General features: G+C 33.2%; 1 protein-coding gene across 1 annotated transcript; it reads left to right on the plus strand.

Moving 5' to 3' along the window:
- The first annotated feature begins 5,436 nt into the window (after positions 1-5,436).
- RERGL (RERG like) lies at positions 5,437-14,041 on the plus strand. The gene is made up of 5 exons (XM_007194811.2): positions 5,437-5,516; positions 6,621-6,677; positions 10,771-10,844; positions 11,329-11,477; positions 13,759-14,041. The coding sequence occupies exons 1-5, from the start codon at positions 5,465-5,467 to the stop codon at positions 14,039-14,041; spliced, it is 615 nt and encodes a 204-aa protein (XP_007194873.1). The 5' UTR covers positions 5,437-5,464.
- Positions 14,042-19,808: the final 5,767 nt, after the last annotated feature.

The raw sequence follows: 19,808 nt of genomic DNA on the forward strand, positions 1-19,808 counted from the left end.
GAAAGATGACATAAATTTGTAGAGGAGACAAAGAGGGTGACTAGCTGAGTCGTAATTACTGTTAGCTATCATGTTTTAACTATTATAAACGTAGCGGGAAACTAAAACCTTATGAAACAATAAACACCTCAAGAATAATTTAAAAGAGTAAAATAAATACTGAATCATTACCTTCAAAAGATAATTGCAATTAAAGTATACATGCTGAGAAAAACTAGCAAAGCCATTCAATTATTTAGTCTCACATATGTTTTGAAAACTCTTGAAAATTGGTGAAGTATTCATCATTTTTCTTTTGCCAAAAAAGCCCATGTAATTTAGTTAATTACTAACATTACATATTGAATAAAACATTTCTTTAGAATTTGATACCCTAGTGAAAGATTATCTTTCAAACCTTGTTCTAAAAGTGATTTAGAATAATAAAGGCATGAGTGTCATAGGTCAATTCTATTAATGATGTCAACTGAGTTTTTAAATTGCTTGGGGATGATATAAACATCTTTACCTTGTTCAGTTGCAATTTACACACACACACACACTTATCATAGAGAAAAAAATCATATGCTATAAATATATTAATACATAAATGTTTATTGTAACATAGAACAATACTAGTTCATAAAGGTGAATTTTATTACGATGAGGATTATGTCCAGTTACAAATTCTACTACAAAAGTTATCAAACTTTATCTTTTTCTGTAAATTGAATTTAATGTATAAAGTATTTTATTACAATACTAGCAAACAAGAAAGCACTCTTCTTCATAGTAACTACTTTTCGTATTAATGCAAGTTTTGTATTGTAGCCACTATTGCAATATCTTCATCATTTGGTTATTAGAGTAAATGTCTGGATTTGAATAATTTTTTTGGAAGAGGTTTTGGAGGATTTGTGATTGCAGAGAAATTGCGTCTGATCTCTGGCTGGGAATGTTACCTGTGCTATTCGTGCCATGATGAATTGCAAAAAGTGCTTTAAGAACAGAAAAAAAACAGAGCTTAGCAATCAAATGTTGTTGTTGTTTTTTCTGTAAAATTTTCCCTTTAGATTCCTTACCTAACCCCACTATAATGTGCAAATGTTCGTACACCTCAATGCAGTTTAAATCTGTTAGCTGTTTGAAAACATGTGCTTTGTGAGATTAGAATAGCATTTTCTTCTTCTTAAAAAAATCCACTACTCTTCCATGATGAATTTCCATATTAGCACATAAAAGTATCCAGAAATAATTCCATCTTAAAAACATTTGTTTCTGCTAGAACTTTAATTCCTTCAGTAACTTGCATTATAATTAGAGGTGAGATGAGTACCTCCATTCTGATTAAAAATGATCCATTTGTATGTAGATACTTATTGTGCTATTAATAAATCGACAAATGCACTCACTTTGGTAAATAATCCCATGGGACTAACATAACCGACACTTAAAGTTCAATTATGAAAAGTCACTGGATTATTTTTTTCTATATGTATTTTTCCTTTGTCTTTGGATTCGTTTTTTGCCTAGGAAGACTTTACCCTCCTCGAGATTATTTGGAAGATTCCCATATATATGTCAATTTGACCCTTTTCTAGTTTTTCATGCTAAGGTTTTTAATATTCATAATTCATTTTTCTGCATGTGAGGTACAAACATAACTTATTATTCAGTGACTTTTTCTGATAGTATCAATGCAATTTAATGATAGCACATATTAAAAACTTTATATTTATAATAAAATTAACTTCTATGTACTCAATTTCTATACTCAAATATCTATTCTATTAATGAGCATATCAATCCAGTTCTAATAAAGTAGCATTTAATTATTTTTTGGTATGATTTGGCTCATAAGAGATATTTTCTTACTATTTTACCTTAATTTCTCAATTATTCTTGCATATTTTCTTTTCCAAAACAGGCTGTCCACATTCAATTAAACAATCTTTGTTGGGAATCTTTGTTACATTTTGCTTGCAGATTAATTTGGCAGTAATTACAACATTGAGTCTTTCTAGTCATGTTTGTCCACATATTCAAAGCTTGTTTTATAATCTTCAGTAAAGGATTAGAGAATTTATCATATAAATGTTATACATTCCCTTTTAGCTTTATTCTTCTTTGCATCCTTTTCCCCTCTTCTTTCTTTGTGAAAAGGACTGTATTTCTATCATGTTAGAAGTTATTAATGATACCTACTTCATGAAGGTTCTCAGAGGACTAAATGTTGTATACCTGGAAAACGTTTTTAAAAATTGCCTGTTATTATACTGTGTTAAACACATGTTAGCTGCTAGTTTTACTGTTTGGAATGATTGCTTTTGTTATGGTATCTTTTATCTGGCCACCTTACTGAATGGTTTTAATGCATGCTAATAATGCAGATAATATAGCTATAGGAAACTATCATTTGTAGATAATAATCATTTTGTCTCCTCTTTTTCATATGTGCTATTTCCTCATTGTGTTGGATAGGACTACCAATTCCATGCTAAAAAGTAACAGACAATATCCTCTTTTTAGAGGAAAATTAGGAGCAATAAATCTATAGGCATTTTTTTGATATTTGGATTTCTAAAAATTATAACCTTAATCACGTTAAGAAATCCTCTATTTTTAGATTACAAAAGTTTTTTTTTTTTTTTTTTTTAAGTAGCTGTTAAATTTCATGAAATGCTTTTGGGAGCATATAAGACATATAGTTTTTCTCCTTTATCTTGGTAATGTATTAAAATAGTCTACCAAGCGTCCTAATGTTCAACCAATTTGACATTTTTAGAATAAGTTCTACTAGCTCATGATGCTTGGCTCTTTAAATATGTTTCTTTGATTTGCTCATATTCTTAGGACCTGGGCTCTATATTCATAAATGACATTGGTTATTTCTTTGTTCTCTCTTTGTGTGTGTATACCATTTATGTCTGGTTTAGGTTTATAATAGACACAGAAAATAAATTGGGAAGTATTTCATCTTTTCAAGATCTGGAACAGGATAATGGAACAAAGATACTCTTTCTCCTTAGGTATTTGTTTGAATCACTCCGCTCTTGTGAATCTGAAGCTTTTGATGGAAATTATGCATCTACTCTAACAGAAACTATAGGGAAATGAGATTAGCTGAGAAGGGCTGGTTAATCTGACCTCAGAGAAACAAAACTAAACAGATAAAACTATAACATTCATGAATACCGATACGTAACTAGTTGGTTTTTTTTTAGTGTTACATGTCCATCTCCTATGACCAGAATCTATGAATACTTTGTTTATTGATATGTTTTTAGCAGTGAAGATTAGTGCCAAGCCCATGGTAGACACTTAATAATTTTTTTTTCATTCAGTAAATGAATAAAGTAATAAATGATTTTGCTTTGGTTGTGAATGGATGTTTCTTTAGGGAGATGTGAGAAAATTCTAGGTAGTATAATAATGTGTCTATCAGAATATTAACTTTTTAGCACCCTTTACATGAGGTCGAAAGAATATATATATATATATTGGCACTCTGTTTCTTAGAAAAGTATGTGCATAACTATATTCTCTTTGTTCAGGTTTATAACTTCACTCTATTCTAGCCCCAGGCTGCTTTCTTAACTAGATTTACTTTGGGATACCAATGGACATAGGGAGGAAGAGGCTATGATGAAAGAATGAAGGTGTCTTGATAACAACCCTTCATATGTTGTTTTCAATGTCATGCATGTCATGAAATGAAGTTCTTCCTTCCTATCAGTAGATATACTAAACTTCCTAAAGACATCAATCAGAAGTTTCTTAGGAAGATAAAAATAGGATTTCTCCAAAAAGAAGAAAAACATTTAATTCCATAGTGTACTAAATCAACTGTTAAACTTCCTTAAAAAAAACCACTCTGTTACTTTTAATACAGTGGCATGGATTAAAGAGAAAACATAGCTTATTTAAAAATTTTTTATAATTTGTAATAAAAGGAAAAAATCTAAGTTATTCAGATGTTACCTTGTTGATCCCACAAACTGATATACTCTCTCTTGCCTTTTTTTCTTTACAGAGTCTGTTTCTTCTTTTAGAGCAGACACATCTCCCCAATCACTTTTTCCTTCCTCTTTTCCTTCCCCAATCACTTTTTCCTTCCTCTCTCTGTAAGTCCTGATCATGTTTCAAACTTTACCTACTTTTTGAAGACCTTTCTATCTACTGATCTGCTTTCTCCAGCTCTTGATCAGAGCCTCATTTTAGCAATGATAATATTCATTGTAATTCTGTTTCCATTTTTCTCTTGGTAGACTGTAGACTCCATCAGGTCAGAAAATTCATTATTTAATTGTTGACCTATTTAATTAAACCAAATATAGCTTTAACAGAGAGTGGCAATTAATCAGTATTTGTTAAATAAATGCATTTTTAAGAAGCATGTATTTCTGTGATAGACCCAACCTGGAAATGAAACTTCTTTACCTCTGTCTTAAAATGCAGTCCACAAAAGTTGAATTCTTCTATTTTTTTGTTGTACTCTTCTCTCAACTTTCAAATTTATGCATATACAAATGGGGAGAAAGAAAGGGAAGAAAATAATTTGGGGACTTGGAGTAGCAGGGACAATTGACAAAAAGAAGTATAAAAGAGTGATAATTGTGCATATCAAATTTGCCTTTTTATTTCATAGCAGGAGTGAATTATGTCAGAACACCCCTTCCAAATGTTCTTTTCTTTTAAAAAAGTACTATGTAAGGAAACATGACATGTTCATGTTTAGTGCTATTTAAACAACATGAGGCTGATTGCTTTATTGTTTTTTCCAGAAATCTTACTGTTGTCTATTGGTATAACACTTTTTTAAAAAGAAAGAGAAAAGTTACTTTTTAAGGAAGACATTGGAAAGGTGAAACTCTGGGGTTCCCACATTTCTCCTTGAGAGCCTCAAATGACACAGGAACATGGGCTGGATATTCACGTGCATTGCTCTCAACACTAAACTAATCCATCCAAGAGAGCCATCCTCTCCCTTCTCTCATTTCTTTTCATGATTGAATTAACTTATTCCCCCTTGTCTTTCACAGGAGAAACCCAAGAAGATGTAGCCTCAGGTATTAATAGAAAAAGCAAAACTGATCCACTCAAAGGAAATTTACAGGAATGTTTACCCATCCTCTAAAAACTTTCTTAATGAAGAGAGATCATTTTTCTAGGTTCTAGGAGAAGGTAGATTCCAGGTACATGAAAGTAGAAGGTGAGGAGCTATGCTTCTGTTAAACTCTTAACTATTGGCTTAGTAAACCTTTGTGTCTAAATAGTAAGCCCACTGTTTTTTTATGAGACATGTTCAAAACTACTCTAGAAAAATATTTTTAAAGTTATTATTGGATGGTAGGAGTATGGGGTGGAGTTGACCTTAGGGAAACAAGAGCAGAAATAATAAAAAGGATGTTGGAAAACATACGCTTGGCTCAAGTCAGTATATCTCCAGAAGTCAGGACGGACCAAGAAGGAGCAGAAAAGCAAGATGAATGATGTGAAACTTGCTGTCTTGGGTGGTGAAGGAACGGGCAAATCTGGTAAGTGGTGTTGTTTTCTGTGGCATGGTGTAGAGTACATAAAGAGTGAGAAATATATTGACATGATATGTATTACATTATAACATATTATATGTAGATAAACTTGATATAACTATATATTATTTTTAAGTAGGAGTTTTCATTTTATAAGCAAGTAATGCAATTACCTGTATGTAAAATTTATATACAGGTTGAATATAACTGTTTGAAGTATTAATTTGTATCTTGTTCTACTGATGTTTGAAATTCATTGGAATAACAGGAAATCCCTCCCATCACTATCCCACCTACTTCTCACTCCAGCACACCTGCCTCCACACCTACCCGTGGCCAAACAATGCCCTTGAAAAGATTCTGCTGCCCTGAGACTAAGGGTGGAGAGAGATGCGTGGAGACCTATGAATTATTTTTTAAATGCCATTTTTTCACATTATCAAAGTGAGAAAAACTTTGGAGGGGCATGGCTTTTTAAATGCCCAGAAATGAGCAAGAAGTGCCCAGACCTTGCAAGCTATGTTTTTGTTTTCTTTTGTTTTGTTTTTGGTCACATTATGATGGTACTAAGCATGCCACCAATAGAACCACCGTAGCCTAATGAATCTTAACAACGGGCCAGACCCAGGAGCTGCAATAAGATAAACCAACACTAGAGGTCGTTCCTCTGTTTCCTGGATTTTGAAGTCCCTTATTTCCTTAAACAATTGCAAATGCCTGATACCGTCCTGGCCACTATTAGCATGCAGCACCATGAAGCCACAATTAATTTTATAAAGAAAATATAGAGATGTTATAGTTCTTGCATCTCATATTTAATGAGAAATCTGTCTCTGTTACAAAGGTGAGTTGTCTTAACGTGTCTTTGCATTCGTAAATTACTTATGCAGTGATTTGAGTGGGCAGCACACTGAGATCACTTTCTTTGTAGCCTCCTAATTTTTATGGCTGTACAGTGGAAATTCTTAGACCAGAATTTAGTAAAGTTTTAAGGTCTTCATGAATACTTAGTAAATTTTGAGCTGAGATGCTAGATGCTTATGTACATTACTAAATTATTTGTATCCTAAAACAGATAAGACCCCAAATCCAGCTTGTTTTGTTTTGCAGCCCTTACAGTAAGGTTTCTTACCAAGCGATTTATTGGAGAATATGCTTCTAATTTTGGTAAGTCACTACTTTAGACTTTTTCACCTTAAAACTTCAGCATCATAATTAATATCAGAGAAACATTTTAATAGAATCTTCCATTTTTGCACTTTTTAAAGAATAAATTTATTTATTTATTTTTGGCTGCATTGAGTCTTCGTTTCTGCGTGCGGGCTTTCTCTAGCTGCCGTGAGCGGGAGCTACACTTCGTTGCAGTGCACGGGTTTCTCATTGCGGTGGCTTCTCTTGTTGCAGAGCATGTGCTCTAGGCGTGCGGGCTTCAGTAGTTGTGGCCCATGGGCTTAGTTGCTCTGCGGCATGTGGGATCTTCCCGGACCAGGGCTTGAACCCGTGTGCCCTGCATTGGCAGGCGGATTCTTAACCACTGCACCATCAGGAAAGTCCCCCATTTTTGCACTTTTAAGCAATTTATTTATTCATGGGTTCTGGTTAGACAAGCCCAAATAAGTAATTGAATTAATTGTTCTTTTATGATAAAAAGTTATCCAATTTGATGTTAAATAAAAAGGATTAGAAATCCAGTTGGTTTCAGTCTAGAACCAGAAAAACATTAAAACTGGGACCTGCTGCCTGTACCAAGTGTTGTAGAGCATGTGAGTGTGGATTTTTTTGTAAACTATGAAACAATTTGAAATTAAAGCAACATCTGTTGAAAAATAAAGACAAATTAATAATAAAAGCACAAGTAACTACAAAATAAATGCTTATTTTTATTGCAAAACCATGTGACAATAACTGGAAAATTATACTATGATTAAAGATCATATCATAATTAGGTAGGTTGCTTATGTAAGTTTCAGAGAAATTCTAAAACAGATGCCAGGGCACCTTGATATAATCTTAGGATCGTTTCACTAACTCTACTATAAATTTCTGTTATTTTGATCAGAATTAGCATGACATATGGGAAATGCCACAGTGGGGAATTAATAACAAGTGGGGAATTTTGCCAGAGGTTTGAATATATTTTTGGCTCAGCAATTAATCTATGTAATGCTACTAATATCTTACCTGACTGAAGGTGTGGTGAGGAAAGGTTTTGTGGGTTTTTTTAATAAGAACGAAGATTTTAAGAAATATGAGAATTGGGAGTAAGGGAAATTATTCTTTTGTTCAATAATACTGATTTAGAGTAAGAAGAAGTTATGATTGGAAGTGTTTTCATGAGAAATAAACAACAAAAATCTTTAGCATTCATTTATGATATAGCATTATTAGAGTATTTTAGAAAATAACTTTAAAGTATTGCATTGTTTCCTACGTGTAGCCCATAGTATTTCAGTCCGTATGCCATTGTAAATGTTTTAGGGCAAGCACTTGAAAACTGATTATAGAAAGAAGAAATATATAGGAAGAGAAATTCTTATTGTTTCATTTCTCAGGTCAACAGCCTCAGTCAAAAAAGGTAACACACAAACTAGGAGTCAGGCATGAGAAAATGTTCTAAAACTATAAAACAAAACATAAATAAAAGAACACACACAAAAAGCAGTAACAGCAACAACAAAATAAAAACATCACCTTAATCTTTTATAAGATATATCAATAGATATATAGGTATATCAATAGATACATAAGCAAATGAAGTGTACACATTTCTGGCTGTTACATCTATATTAAAAAAAATATATATATATATATATATATATATATATATATAAGACCTAGAGACATTCTTAAAGACAACCAAATGAACAAAAGTTCACCACCACATGAGGATTAATTAGCAAAAAAAGACCCCATTTGTAAATGAGGGCTAGAAGGGGAAAATAATAAAATTCTAAAAAGTTAAGAGCTGGTGACCCCTGCTGGCAGTTTTTGAGTTTTGAGAGTGAGTATTTTAAAATGTCTTAGAAGGAAAGTATATGGTTCACAGTAGTAAGCTTATAAAGTTTAGAATAAACTGTCTGAAGACATTTTAAGATTTAATGAAACACTAACAAATTTCATTAAATGTAACCTAGAAGGATTTTAAAATTCATCCCTAACCTCCTGAAGTCGGCTTTCCCAAATGTCTGCTACATTTTGCTAACCACAGGTTACAGAGTATTTGCCAGAATGGGTCATGATTTTGTGTCAGTATGCAATTTTGGAGAGAAGTAGGTCTTGTATTAAAACACTGGAGGGACAGTTACAGAAATGAAGTCTTTCGTTCATTCAACAAATATTTATTGAATAACTGTCATGTGGCAGGTACTCTTCTAGGTAGAGAGGCTATAGTAATGAACAAATATCCTAGCCTTCATAAGATTTACAATCTGGAGGGAAGGGTCAGCTAATTAAAAATACATTTATCTATCTATATCTATACATATATATATCTACATATATATATATATAATGTCTTATGGTGATAAATGTTATGAAGGAAAAGAAAGCATAGGGGAGTGGTGTGTGGTCATTTAAAATAGGGTAGTCAGGGTAGACCTGGCTAAGATGGAGACATTTCAACAGACCTGCAGGTGATAAAAACTGAGCCATGAAGATATTTGGGCAATTACATTCCAGGTAGAAGAAACAGTTGCCGAAGTTCAGAGGAAGGAACTTTCTGAAAAATGTGAGGAATGGTATGGAGGACTGTGTAGCTTCAGTGGAGGAATGTGAGAGACAATAGCCAAAGAGGTCTACTGAGATCATAGGGGTAATGGGAGACTAGATAACTAGGGAAATTCTCAGGCATTTTAAAAGCTTAGGTTTATCCAAATGAGATGGGGAGCCATTGGAGAGATTTGATCAGGCAAGTGACATGATCTGGCTACAAATTGGCTTTTGCTCCTGGATTGAGAATAAACTGAGAGCAAGAAGGGAGTTAGGGGAGGGATAAAGCAAAGATCTGAGTTAGGAGGTTTTCTAATAATACGGCAAAAGTAATGATGGCTTGGACCAGAGTGTGAGCAAAGGAGGTGATGAGAGGCAGACAAATTCAAAATATTCTTTGAAGATAGAGTAAAAAGGAATTTTTAATAGAATAAATATAGGATGTAAGAGAAAGAAAGAATCAGGGATGCCCTTGAGGCTTTTAACTCGCGAGACTAGTTATGGATATGTCATTTAATGAAATGGAAACTTGTGGGATATGCAGTCTTTGCGGGGAGATCAGAGGTTCCATTTTAAGCATGTTAAGGTTGAGATGTCTATCAGGTATCTAATTGGAGGCACCCAGTGGTGGTAGATGCCTAGAGTCCAGGGAAGGGGTCCAGACTACAGAAATGGGTTTATCAGCAATAATTGTTACATAAAGACTCTGACTGGATGAGATTAGCAAGGGAGTGAGTGTAGATAGAGAAGAAATCCATAAACTGGAATCACAATTGGAGTGAGAGAAGATATTGTGGGACAAATAAAAAAGATTAATACAAAGCAATATGGAACAAAGAAAAAACCCAGGAGAGTATGTTGCCTTGAAAGCTATGTGAAAGAAACATTTTGAGGAGGTAGGTGTGATCAACTATACTAATATTACTGACAGGGCAGGTAAGATCAAGAACTTTCCACTGAGTCTAAAACCATAACCCTGATAAGAACAGTTTTAGTCAAGTAATTGGAGTTAAAGCCTGATTGTAATAATTTGAAGGTCATGGAAGGAGAGAATTTGGACACAGGGAGTATAGATATTTTCCAAAAAGCCAGCAGAGAAATAGAACAATAGTTGGGATCCAAAGGGTTGTTAAGTTAGGAGAAATTCAGCTGCTAGTAATGATATAATAAAGAGGAAATTTTTATGGTGCAGAAGAGAGAGGTAGAATTGTTGGAGCCATGTCTTTCAGCAGGTCAGAGGAAATAGTAACTAGTTCATAGTGAATGGACTGGCCTTAGAAACACAGATAATTCATCCATAGTAATAGAATGGAAGATAAGTACATAGGCAGAAAAACATGTAGGTGAATAGATATAGTGGTAAAGTTCATTTGTAAGAAATATACATTAGCAAATATATGTTTTTTTGACCACTAGCAGTAAAGAAAAGCTACTGTAGTACTCAACTAAAATATGGCTGGTTGACTTTGCAGGACTGCGATCCAAATATAAGGCCATTTTAAAAATTCTGGAGGATTTCCATACTGACAATGAGTATATGCATATTTTTCAGAATCTATCTATAAAAAGCATTTGTATTTGGAAGGGAAGCAATTGAATCTAGAAATATACGACTCTTGTTCTCAGGTAAGTAAAACAAAATATGTTTTCAATCATGATTTGAAGAAGATATCCCTCAAATCTTTTTAGCTAAATCTTATCAATACTGTTTTTTTTTTTACTGATTTAAATCTAGTACGAAAAATCAATACATATTCCATTTACTAATAAGGATAGAAAATATCATCTCTTTTCAAACATATGTGGATATTGATTTTAAATGCAATTATTAGGGCTTATCAAATTTTCAGAAAAAGAGTTTTTTTAGAAAAAAGATATCAAATGAGATGGATATAACTTTATTATGGTTCTTTATTTTTTAAAATTTAATCAGTTTTGTTTAAAGAAAGAGGATGATAAAAAAGAAACAGAGACTACATTTTAGAAAATATCAGTATTTGCCTTACTGAATTCTCTTCCAGGTGAAATGGGTCTCCATTAATTAACTGTCTAACGGGTAAAATACAGGGATCAGATCCCACCACTTTCAATGTGCTTGGTTTATTTTCAGCCACAGAAAGCAAAATATTCCCTCCCAAGTGAGCTGCATTGGGCAGATGGGTTTGTTATTGTGTATGCCATCAGTGACAGGTCTTCGTTTGCTTTTGCAAAAGCACTAATCTACAGAATTCGGGAGTCACAGACTAGTCATTGTAAAAGGTGAGGTATTTTTCTTTCCTCTCTCCTTTCTTTTTAATAAATCATCATAGAGCTGTAAGCATCATTAGGAAGAGTTTAATACAGGCTTCCAATTACAAAATTTAACAGCCCTGAACAATCCACCTTCCATTCCACAGGAGTTACACATGTAGTAAAAGGAATAAGATGAGAATACTTTATATCCTGGCTGACATAAACAGTTACTTGCCCCGAGTAAATGGCTATTTTACAAGACAGCTTCTATTGTTAACATGCCATTCACTTGCAAAATAATGGTCCTCTGTACACAAGATAGTTCCCTTTCCACCTTTCTTTTTCATGCCCGCAAAAATGTGAAGGATACTAAATAAATCCAGATTTATTACACTTGGCATCCAATTCCTAGTCATTGAGCTGTTCAGTCAATCAAAGCAAAATAGACTGAATAATCAAACTGTTACAGATTCTAAGTATGAGAATACCTTTTTCTCCATTTCACCTCCTAAAACAAAGAGCTGATCAACGACTCCGGATTGTTAATGTCTTGACACAAGTGACTATGAAGGAAAACATAACTGTGCCTTAAACTAATTTTGCATTAGTAGATATAAATGTAAACCTATGAATTTCCCATTTTAGTTTTCCTTTTTTTTTTTATTGTTTTAGCCTTTCCATTTAAAATATTTTTTTTTGTTTAACCTGCTGGTATAAGGGATTCTTTGTGCTCTTAACCAGATTTGCCCTTAAAATCTAAAATAGCATTCTAATCTGGGAAGCAAAAAAGCACAATATTATTCCTGAAAATTGGTACCTGTGCTTTTTATATCTATTTTAAATGCCTACTATCAAGAAATCATCAGATAATAATTGATAAGTTATATTTCCCTAGAGTCATTTGATCTAAATTCTTGTTTATATCTGATTGACCTTGGGTAAACCCTTTAATCTCTAGACCTCCTTTTTCTGACTATAAAACTGATAGAAACACGGTAGGAGAAAAGAATGTGATTTTACTAAGGTACCTCATGGCTCTGATTTCCTATAATATTACTGATTTTGAGGGACCTCCATTGTTTCAAGTGTTAAATGCCTTATATTTAAGCACCATAACTTAGGTAAGGAAAAGTAATTAAAATTACTTTCTATTCTTACAAATCAAAAGAATCACTCACGAATAGGCAAAAAATATGTATATTTTAAAATCCTATATTTGACATTTTTCAGGCAAACTTTTAAATGTATTGACCAAATAATTTTTGAGTTTTTCCAGTTCTCAATCTCTAGGTAAACTAGAGTCTCTTATTTGTAGATAAAAAGCAAAATTATGGCATTGTTTTATAAAATTACATCTGATATTTGTGATTCACCCTTCAAAATATTTCATTTATTCTTCCCCATTAATTCTTCACAATAATTTTCTGAACTCTATAGAAAAAGATACTCTTAGTGCCCTCAAAATCCAACACATACAGTGCTTTTTCCCTTACGGCTCACACTGTCATGTGAATGAAACCAACCTGAAGACTGTTTTCATTTTCCCATTTCTTCCCTATAGGAGATATCTTGGCAGAGTTCCATGCCATTTAAGACCTAGTAGCCTTACTGTATTCTTCAAATGAAACTCTGCTTTAGGAATGTTACATTGTAACCGAGGCGATTATATTGATATTTGCCAGACATTACCTTACCAAAACAATATACTTCTTCAATAAACAGAAAAATTGTACAAGGTCACGAGACTGTAAAATTTTCTTTAAAGTATGCTATAATGAATATTAACAAACAGCAACAAGTATTGAATTAGTAAAGAGGCATTAGTTAGTCCTTCTCTTTCAGTTGATAAAGAAATGAAAGATAATACTTAGAAAGCCTATTTTATTGCCTGGCACTGGGCTAGATTTTTATACACATCTTCATTTAACCTCTGTGAGCGTTCTGTGTGACAAGGACTATTTTACCTTTTTTTTTTTTTTTTTTTTTTTTACATATAAGGGAATTGAAAGTGGAAAATGTTACAATCATGTCTTGTTAGTAAACAGAGCCATAATTCCGGGAATAGGTTTGTACCACTTCAAATGTTATGCTTTAAGAGCCTTGTTGCTTCTGTGTCATTTACACATTTTATCTAAAATAATTTTTATAAGTAAATGAGATACACACACACATGACCACAAATAACACACATACACACACAGTATTCTTTTTTTTGGTCCATAATTCTTTTTGATATAAACCTACTTAATTAAAAAAAAAAAGAGTTGTTAAAACAGTCTTGCCAAAGAATTGTGTATCTGTGTTTCAGAGCTGTGGAATCAGCTGTGCTTTTGGTGGGTAACAAGCAAGATCTCTGTCATGTGCGAGAGGTTGGCTGGGAAGAAGGGCAAAAACTGGCACTGGATAACCGGTGCCAATTCTGTGAACTGTCTGCAGCAGAGCAGTCTCTGGAGGTGGAAGTGATGTTTATCAGAATTATCAAGGGCATCCTGACAAACTTCAAACTCAAAGAAAAGAGAAGACCCAGTGGATCTAAATCCATGGCCAAACTGATCAATAATGTATTTGGAAAGAGAAGGAAATCTGTTTAATTGACATGTGATCCTAAGGGATTTTTATTATATCAGAGAGTTTCAAATGTTTGTATGGTAATTAAATTTACCCTTTGTATGCAATTAAAAAATTCTCTTAGAGATATGAAATAATTGACCATGAACCACACTGTGTTTTCAAATATATAGTTTGCCTTCTTAGTTGTTTGTATCTTGTACATTTTGCTTCACACTTAACCTTTTCTTTATTACACAGAATAATATGAGTATAACCTATTGGTGGATTACTATATAATTTTATTAAATTACCATTCTACAGGGCTCAATTTACCTTTATTTTATATATATCTTTTTAATGAAATATATAGTTATATTCATATAGTTAATACATTATAGGGCTTAACTTATCAGTTTGTGAAATTCATGATCTATTTAATTGAAACGCATGGATTTATTTTTGAAAGTATCTTTATAATAAACCAGTGAATTATTTGATAATACATAAATTTTACTTACAACTAAGGCCTTAAGAAGTTAAATTCCTTACCCATAAGTACATAGTTTACAGTTGGTCTGATGATGAAAAAGTCTGCCTTTCCTTATTGTATGCTAAGCTAACAAGGGCAATTATCATAGAGAAATTAAATTATACAACTAAGATACTTTTTAGATTAAAAAATTAGGTTTTTTTTTTAAGTTCATTTAGAAATCCATACCTCATAGGAAAAGAAAAAAGTAAAAACTGGTTGGTAAATATATAACCTTGAAGGCCTTATTGTCCTGAAAGAAATATTGTATTAGATACAAACATTTTGGGCCTTCTCACATTACATTGGGTACAATTTCCTTCAGAAGTCAACTGTCCACCTCCTGGACTGCAGCATCCCTTCTGCTGTCCCCGATGAGCTTGTCACCTGCTGCGTTTCAAGTTGCAGCCCTAGGCCTCACTTCAGCCAAATCGCTGATAAGTAAGGTTAGACTTCGGAGAAGTTAACCTGGGCATACATGCAATGCTGCATGCACACTTGGTTAACATGTGTCAGCACTAACCTGGGGACCACGTAGAAGATCTTGAGTAGAGGGTGGTAGACTGGAGTCAGGGAGGGTGACACTGACTATTAGTCTGGGCAGGAGAGAATTAAGTCATTGACATGGTCTTGTTCATCGTGAGTCACGATCCAACATTTAGCTTTTTTTGTTCTGTGGAAATCTAACCTGGATGATGCACTAGAGTAAAAGGAGTGGAAGTAAGGGAACTTTGTGTGGTAGTATACAAAATAGTCCAGAATGTTCATGAAGATGGGGGAGTTAGAATTGCTATGGTAGGTTGGACCCAAGAACCCGCCATCTGACTATTCTCTGGGACGATTCAGAGGAGCTTCCTTTACTAAGGAAGTGAGGAAAGCCGTGGTGAGGAGGCAAAGACAACTTTGACAAGCTTCCTAGTGACTGTGTTCCATGGGTCAGAGTTGACAGTCGGGATGCTTCCACTGAATTGCACTCCTCGATACTAAGACAGATGATAGACTCCTGGGACAGCAGACTCTGGATGCCAGCATTTAACCTGATGCCTGTTTAACCTCGTAACCTGTTTACCCACTCACTCAGGCCCCAGAGAAATAGTGCCATATCCAGGGTAGAGGCTCCATTTCTGATGCTGGCTGGTTGGAAACTTAGAAGCTATATTGAGACAAAGTCCATATTGTGGGCTCAAGCATTGCTCCCATCCCTGCCACCAAGGCCACTGTTATCATGGGTCCATTACATATAAGCACAAAGGTAGTCAAGAAAAAAGGCAGGTTATCTGTAGGGCAGTTCATCTTGTCCATTTGGTTGTAAAGTGACTTCTCATTGGTGGATGCTTTCCGGTTGGCATTAAAGTGATACATAAAGATCTGTAAATATGATGCCCTCTCTGAGAGATCCATTCACATGCTTATTCTCCAGTCCTTCTTGACACTGTTCTTCTAGTCTTACCTCTTTACAGATATCTCTGACCAACTGGCGAAACCACTGATCACAGCCTAGGACTCTCTACCACATTATACCTTTCTTGACTTATGAGGTACACAACAAAGTGTACTTCTTGAAGCTTTGGCAAATGGGATAATTTCCTTTTACTGATGAGCTTCATGGTTACCTCTGGGCAGAACTGTAATGAGGCCCAGTCTTCTTTTGCCTGGCACTAACACATCAAGCTTAAGTGAGGAGTGCTTCTTATCAACTAGGAATATTCAGATTAGATTGCTTTGTAAATGAGAAATAAACTTTTATTGTGTAGTTATTCTAGTAAATTCAGTTATATACTTTTTTGATCAACTATTTATAGGGATTTTATTAATCTTTTATAATATTAATCTTGACTATATAAGTATATGTATATGTACATATATATCAGCTTAAGCATTTATACTTTAATCTTTTTTTGGTTTTATTTTGTTCTTATTATTTGCCTGAATAATCTTAGAGATTTGGTCTTCATTCTTTAAAATTCTCTTCCTAGTTAAAGAAAGATTCTTTTGGGATGATTTTGCATTAAAAATAACATATTTATCCATGTTATATGGAAGAACTCTACTGTCAAAATGGTATGAAAATTCTTTCATAGCTTAATCTATGATTTAATCTTAATCTTAATCATAGCTTAATCTTAATTTCATAGCATATGTATCTGTGATGAGTCAGAGTTCAAAATTTCTCTGGTAAGTATACTACTCATATTTGTGTATATTAAAATTTTTTTCTTTATTATACCCTGATTTTTTAGCAAGATGATCTGAGATGACACATCTTGTTATAAGGAGTCTATGGAACAAAGGAATAAGAACAAGCTTTCTCACCAAAAAGAAAAAAAAAAGATAACTATGTGAGGTGATAGATGTGTTAGTTAACTTAATTGTGGTAATCATTTCACACTCTATACATCTAAGAAATCATTATGTTGTACACTTTAAATAAATTGAAAATTTATCAATTATACCTTGTTAAAGCTGAAAAAATTTGTTTTACATTAAAAAAAGAATTTATATTTTAAAAATAGTTTCTGTGAGGCAACTTTAGAAATGAACCACTGATTATTTTTCATAGTGATATTTAAAAGTCCTGGGTTAATTTCCCCTTTTATAATGTGACAGTTAAAAAACATATCCACACATTTTTTGATACTTCTCCCATTAAAATGTTGAGTCGGATTCCCCTCCCCTTGATTATGGTTCATCCTTGTTGACTCTCTTTTAACACACGGAATGATGTGGAAGTAATGGGAAGGACTTATGAGACCAGGTTGGAAAGAGCTCAAGCTCCCATCTCTTCCTGGGACTCTGCGTTGTTCAGAATCAGCATGGATCAACCTAGCTGCCCTGAAGGCACTAGGCCAGAGATACCACATGGGGTTAGTGACCAAACAACCAACAAACAGACAAGCTAATCTTCAGGTGATTTCAGCCTCTAACCTTGGACTACTCTAGCCGATGCCAAGTAGAGCAGGGATGAGTTATCCCCACTTGCAGAATTGTGATCCCAGTATATATCCTTGTTTTGTTAGGGGAAGGTTGTTATGTGGCAATAGATAACCAGAACCGATAACTCATTAAAACCTCCAGTAACTCAGCCAATATGAAATGTTTGGCTTTCTTATTGGGCAAAAACAGGGTGAAAAAGAGCTTCCAGATTCAAAAGAATTGTCTACAACATAAAGTTCTCCCAGTATCAGTTTTCTTGTGAATATAATTCACATGTAAAGCAACTTGCAAAAACCTAAAAATAATAAATTGCAGTTTTCCAAAATGAGAGAAACCACATCTACTTACAGTAGAGAAACAAATACATCAACATAAGGCCATAGAATGTTGTAGGTTGAAGGTAGCAAGTGTGTCTAAATCTCAAAGATAGTTAAGCTGTAACACTAGACTGGGAATTGCCTATACTGCTTCTAGTAAAAAAAGATGCTGTCATTCACTTTGGATGAGCTTCAGTGAGATAACACATGATGAGGGGCAACAGCTGAGGAAGGGAATGTCAAAGGGGAGGGGCCTTTAAAACGGTTTTGATTTAATACAAGGCATGCACTATTAATAATGAAGTTGAATGATACCTATATGTTTTATAGGCTTATAAATTGGCTGTAGTAAAATATTTTACATCTTAGATCACTAGGTATTGTTTCAGCTTATTATGGGAGATATCTGTCTAGAGTTGACTGAATTGTATTAATCTGAACCTAGTTTAATGATGCCTTAACATTTTTATGGGGGAATTTAATGTTTGCAATATCCATGTTCCTTCTTTGAAAGTGTGACTTATAGGTTTTTCATTTTCCTTAAATTATGAAATCCTTCAGCTAATAAAGGAAAATGATTATAGTTTGCAAAAAAGGCAAAGTCATTTAACAATCCATATAACTGTCTGTTGTAGGACTTTGCATAATAATTGTAATTTAGCTATTAGGGATTCTAAAGGCAGTTATCAGTCATACTCTACACTTCTGGGGGAATCAGGCAAAGCCCAAATTATTTAAAGTATTTTAAATTCCCAAGGGAAAAAAAAAAAGACACTATAAATTGAGAATATACTTCTTAGTGGCAACATATTATTTCAAAGCAAAGAAGAAGTTCATCATAATATTCAAATGTATAAACCACCAAACATTATTTTTGTTTATTTTGGATAGAGATATAATTTGTTTATTTTTAATAATGGAACTATTAGTTCCTGTAAGGAGGGAATTAGCAGATGAAAAGTATCAGTTGCAATGTGAAATTTGACCAACATTTTAGTAATCCTGGAACAACTAAGACATAAAGAATTAGGAAAAAACAGAAAATTGAAGAGTAAGATATGGAATTACTTGCCCCATTATGTGGAAGTATGACCATGCATTACCTCTGTAGTTTTTAGACCATCTTATAAGACTGAGTATTTAACAACTCAGTTTTAGTTGTTTAGTCAACTCAGTTTTAAAAATGAGTATTAAACAACTAGATACATGAAAACATTTGAAAACACATATTAAATTAAACTGATTTTTTTTCCAGATATAAATTTACTTTCAAGGTAAGAAACTATTTAGGTTTGCAAAATTTGGGGTTATTTCTACACACAGACATATTTGGGGTTAAAATTTTGGTGTTGAGTTGGGGACAGAAAGTTTAATTCATTCAAACAATAATTGTAAAAAAATAACCAGTTGGTTGACATTTATCAGAAGATTTTGAAGCCTTACGTAAAAGAAGTCTATATTTTACTCATATTGTTCTCCACAACAGGAGAGGTTTTGAGCAAAACCTGCTCAAAAATAGTTTAAAAATTTTGGAATTTGGTCATTCTAAATTAATATTTATTGTTTTCTTAATAACATCTTTTTGAAGATAAATATATTTGTTGGTAGACTTAAAACTAATACACACATATGGTGTAGTGTATATAGATATACTGTATATCTATACTATATATCTATCTCTATATCTCTCTAATGATGTTCTTTTATTAAATATATTTAAACAAACTGAATTCATCTATAAGAAAAATATAAAACAACACAGCTTTTGTGATTTTATTTCACCTTTACATAACCACCAGTAAGGGATCATCTATTACAGAACTTTAATATTGGACACATATTGGCATATATTATTTAATCATGGGGGTTTCAATGAGACATTGACTAGTTAAGAGGACTGAGTCTGCCATTTCACAATTTTCTGTTAAAATTCAATTTTTTAAGTTGAATAATGACATTTTATAATAACATTGAAGTTTCATATAACAGAAGTCATATAACAGAAATTTAGCGTTTCACTAACTGAAT

Source organism: Balaenoptera acutorostrata, chromosome 11 (genome assembly GCF_949987535.1).
Source record: "Balaenoptera acutorostrata chromosome 11, mBalAcu1.1, whole genome shotgun sequence".
In the NCBI taxonomy this organism is placed as follows: Eukaryota; Metazoa; Chordata; class Mammalia; order Artiodactyla; family Balaenopteridae; genus Balaenoptera; species Balaenoptera acutorostrata.

What these genes read in the sequence shown, in the direction of transcription:
- RERGL (XM_007194811.2), top strand. Translation starts at nt 5,465, where the DNA reads ATGAATGATGTGAAACTTGCTGTCTTGGGTGGTGAAGGAACGGGCAAA. An exon ending in TGAAGGAACGGGCAAATCTG is followed by an intron (nt 5,517 to 6,620) that starts GTAAGTGGTGTT and finishes TTTGTTTTGCAG; the next exon opens with CCCTTACAGTAAGGTTTCTT. An exon ending in CAGACTAGTCATTGTAAAAG is followed by an intron (nt 11,478 to 13,758) that starts GTGAGGTATTTT and finishes TCTGTGTTTCAG; the next exon opens with AGCTGTGGAATCAGCTGTGC.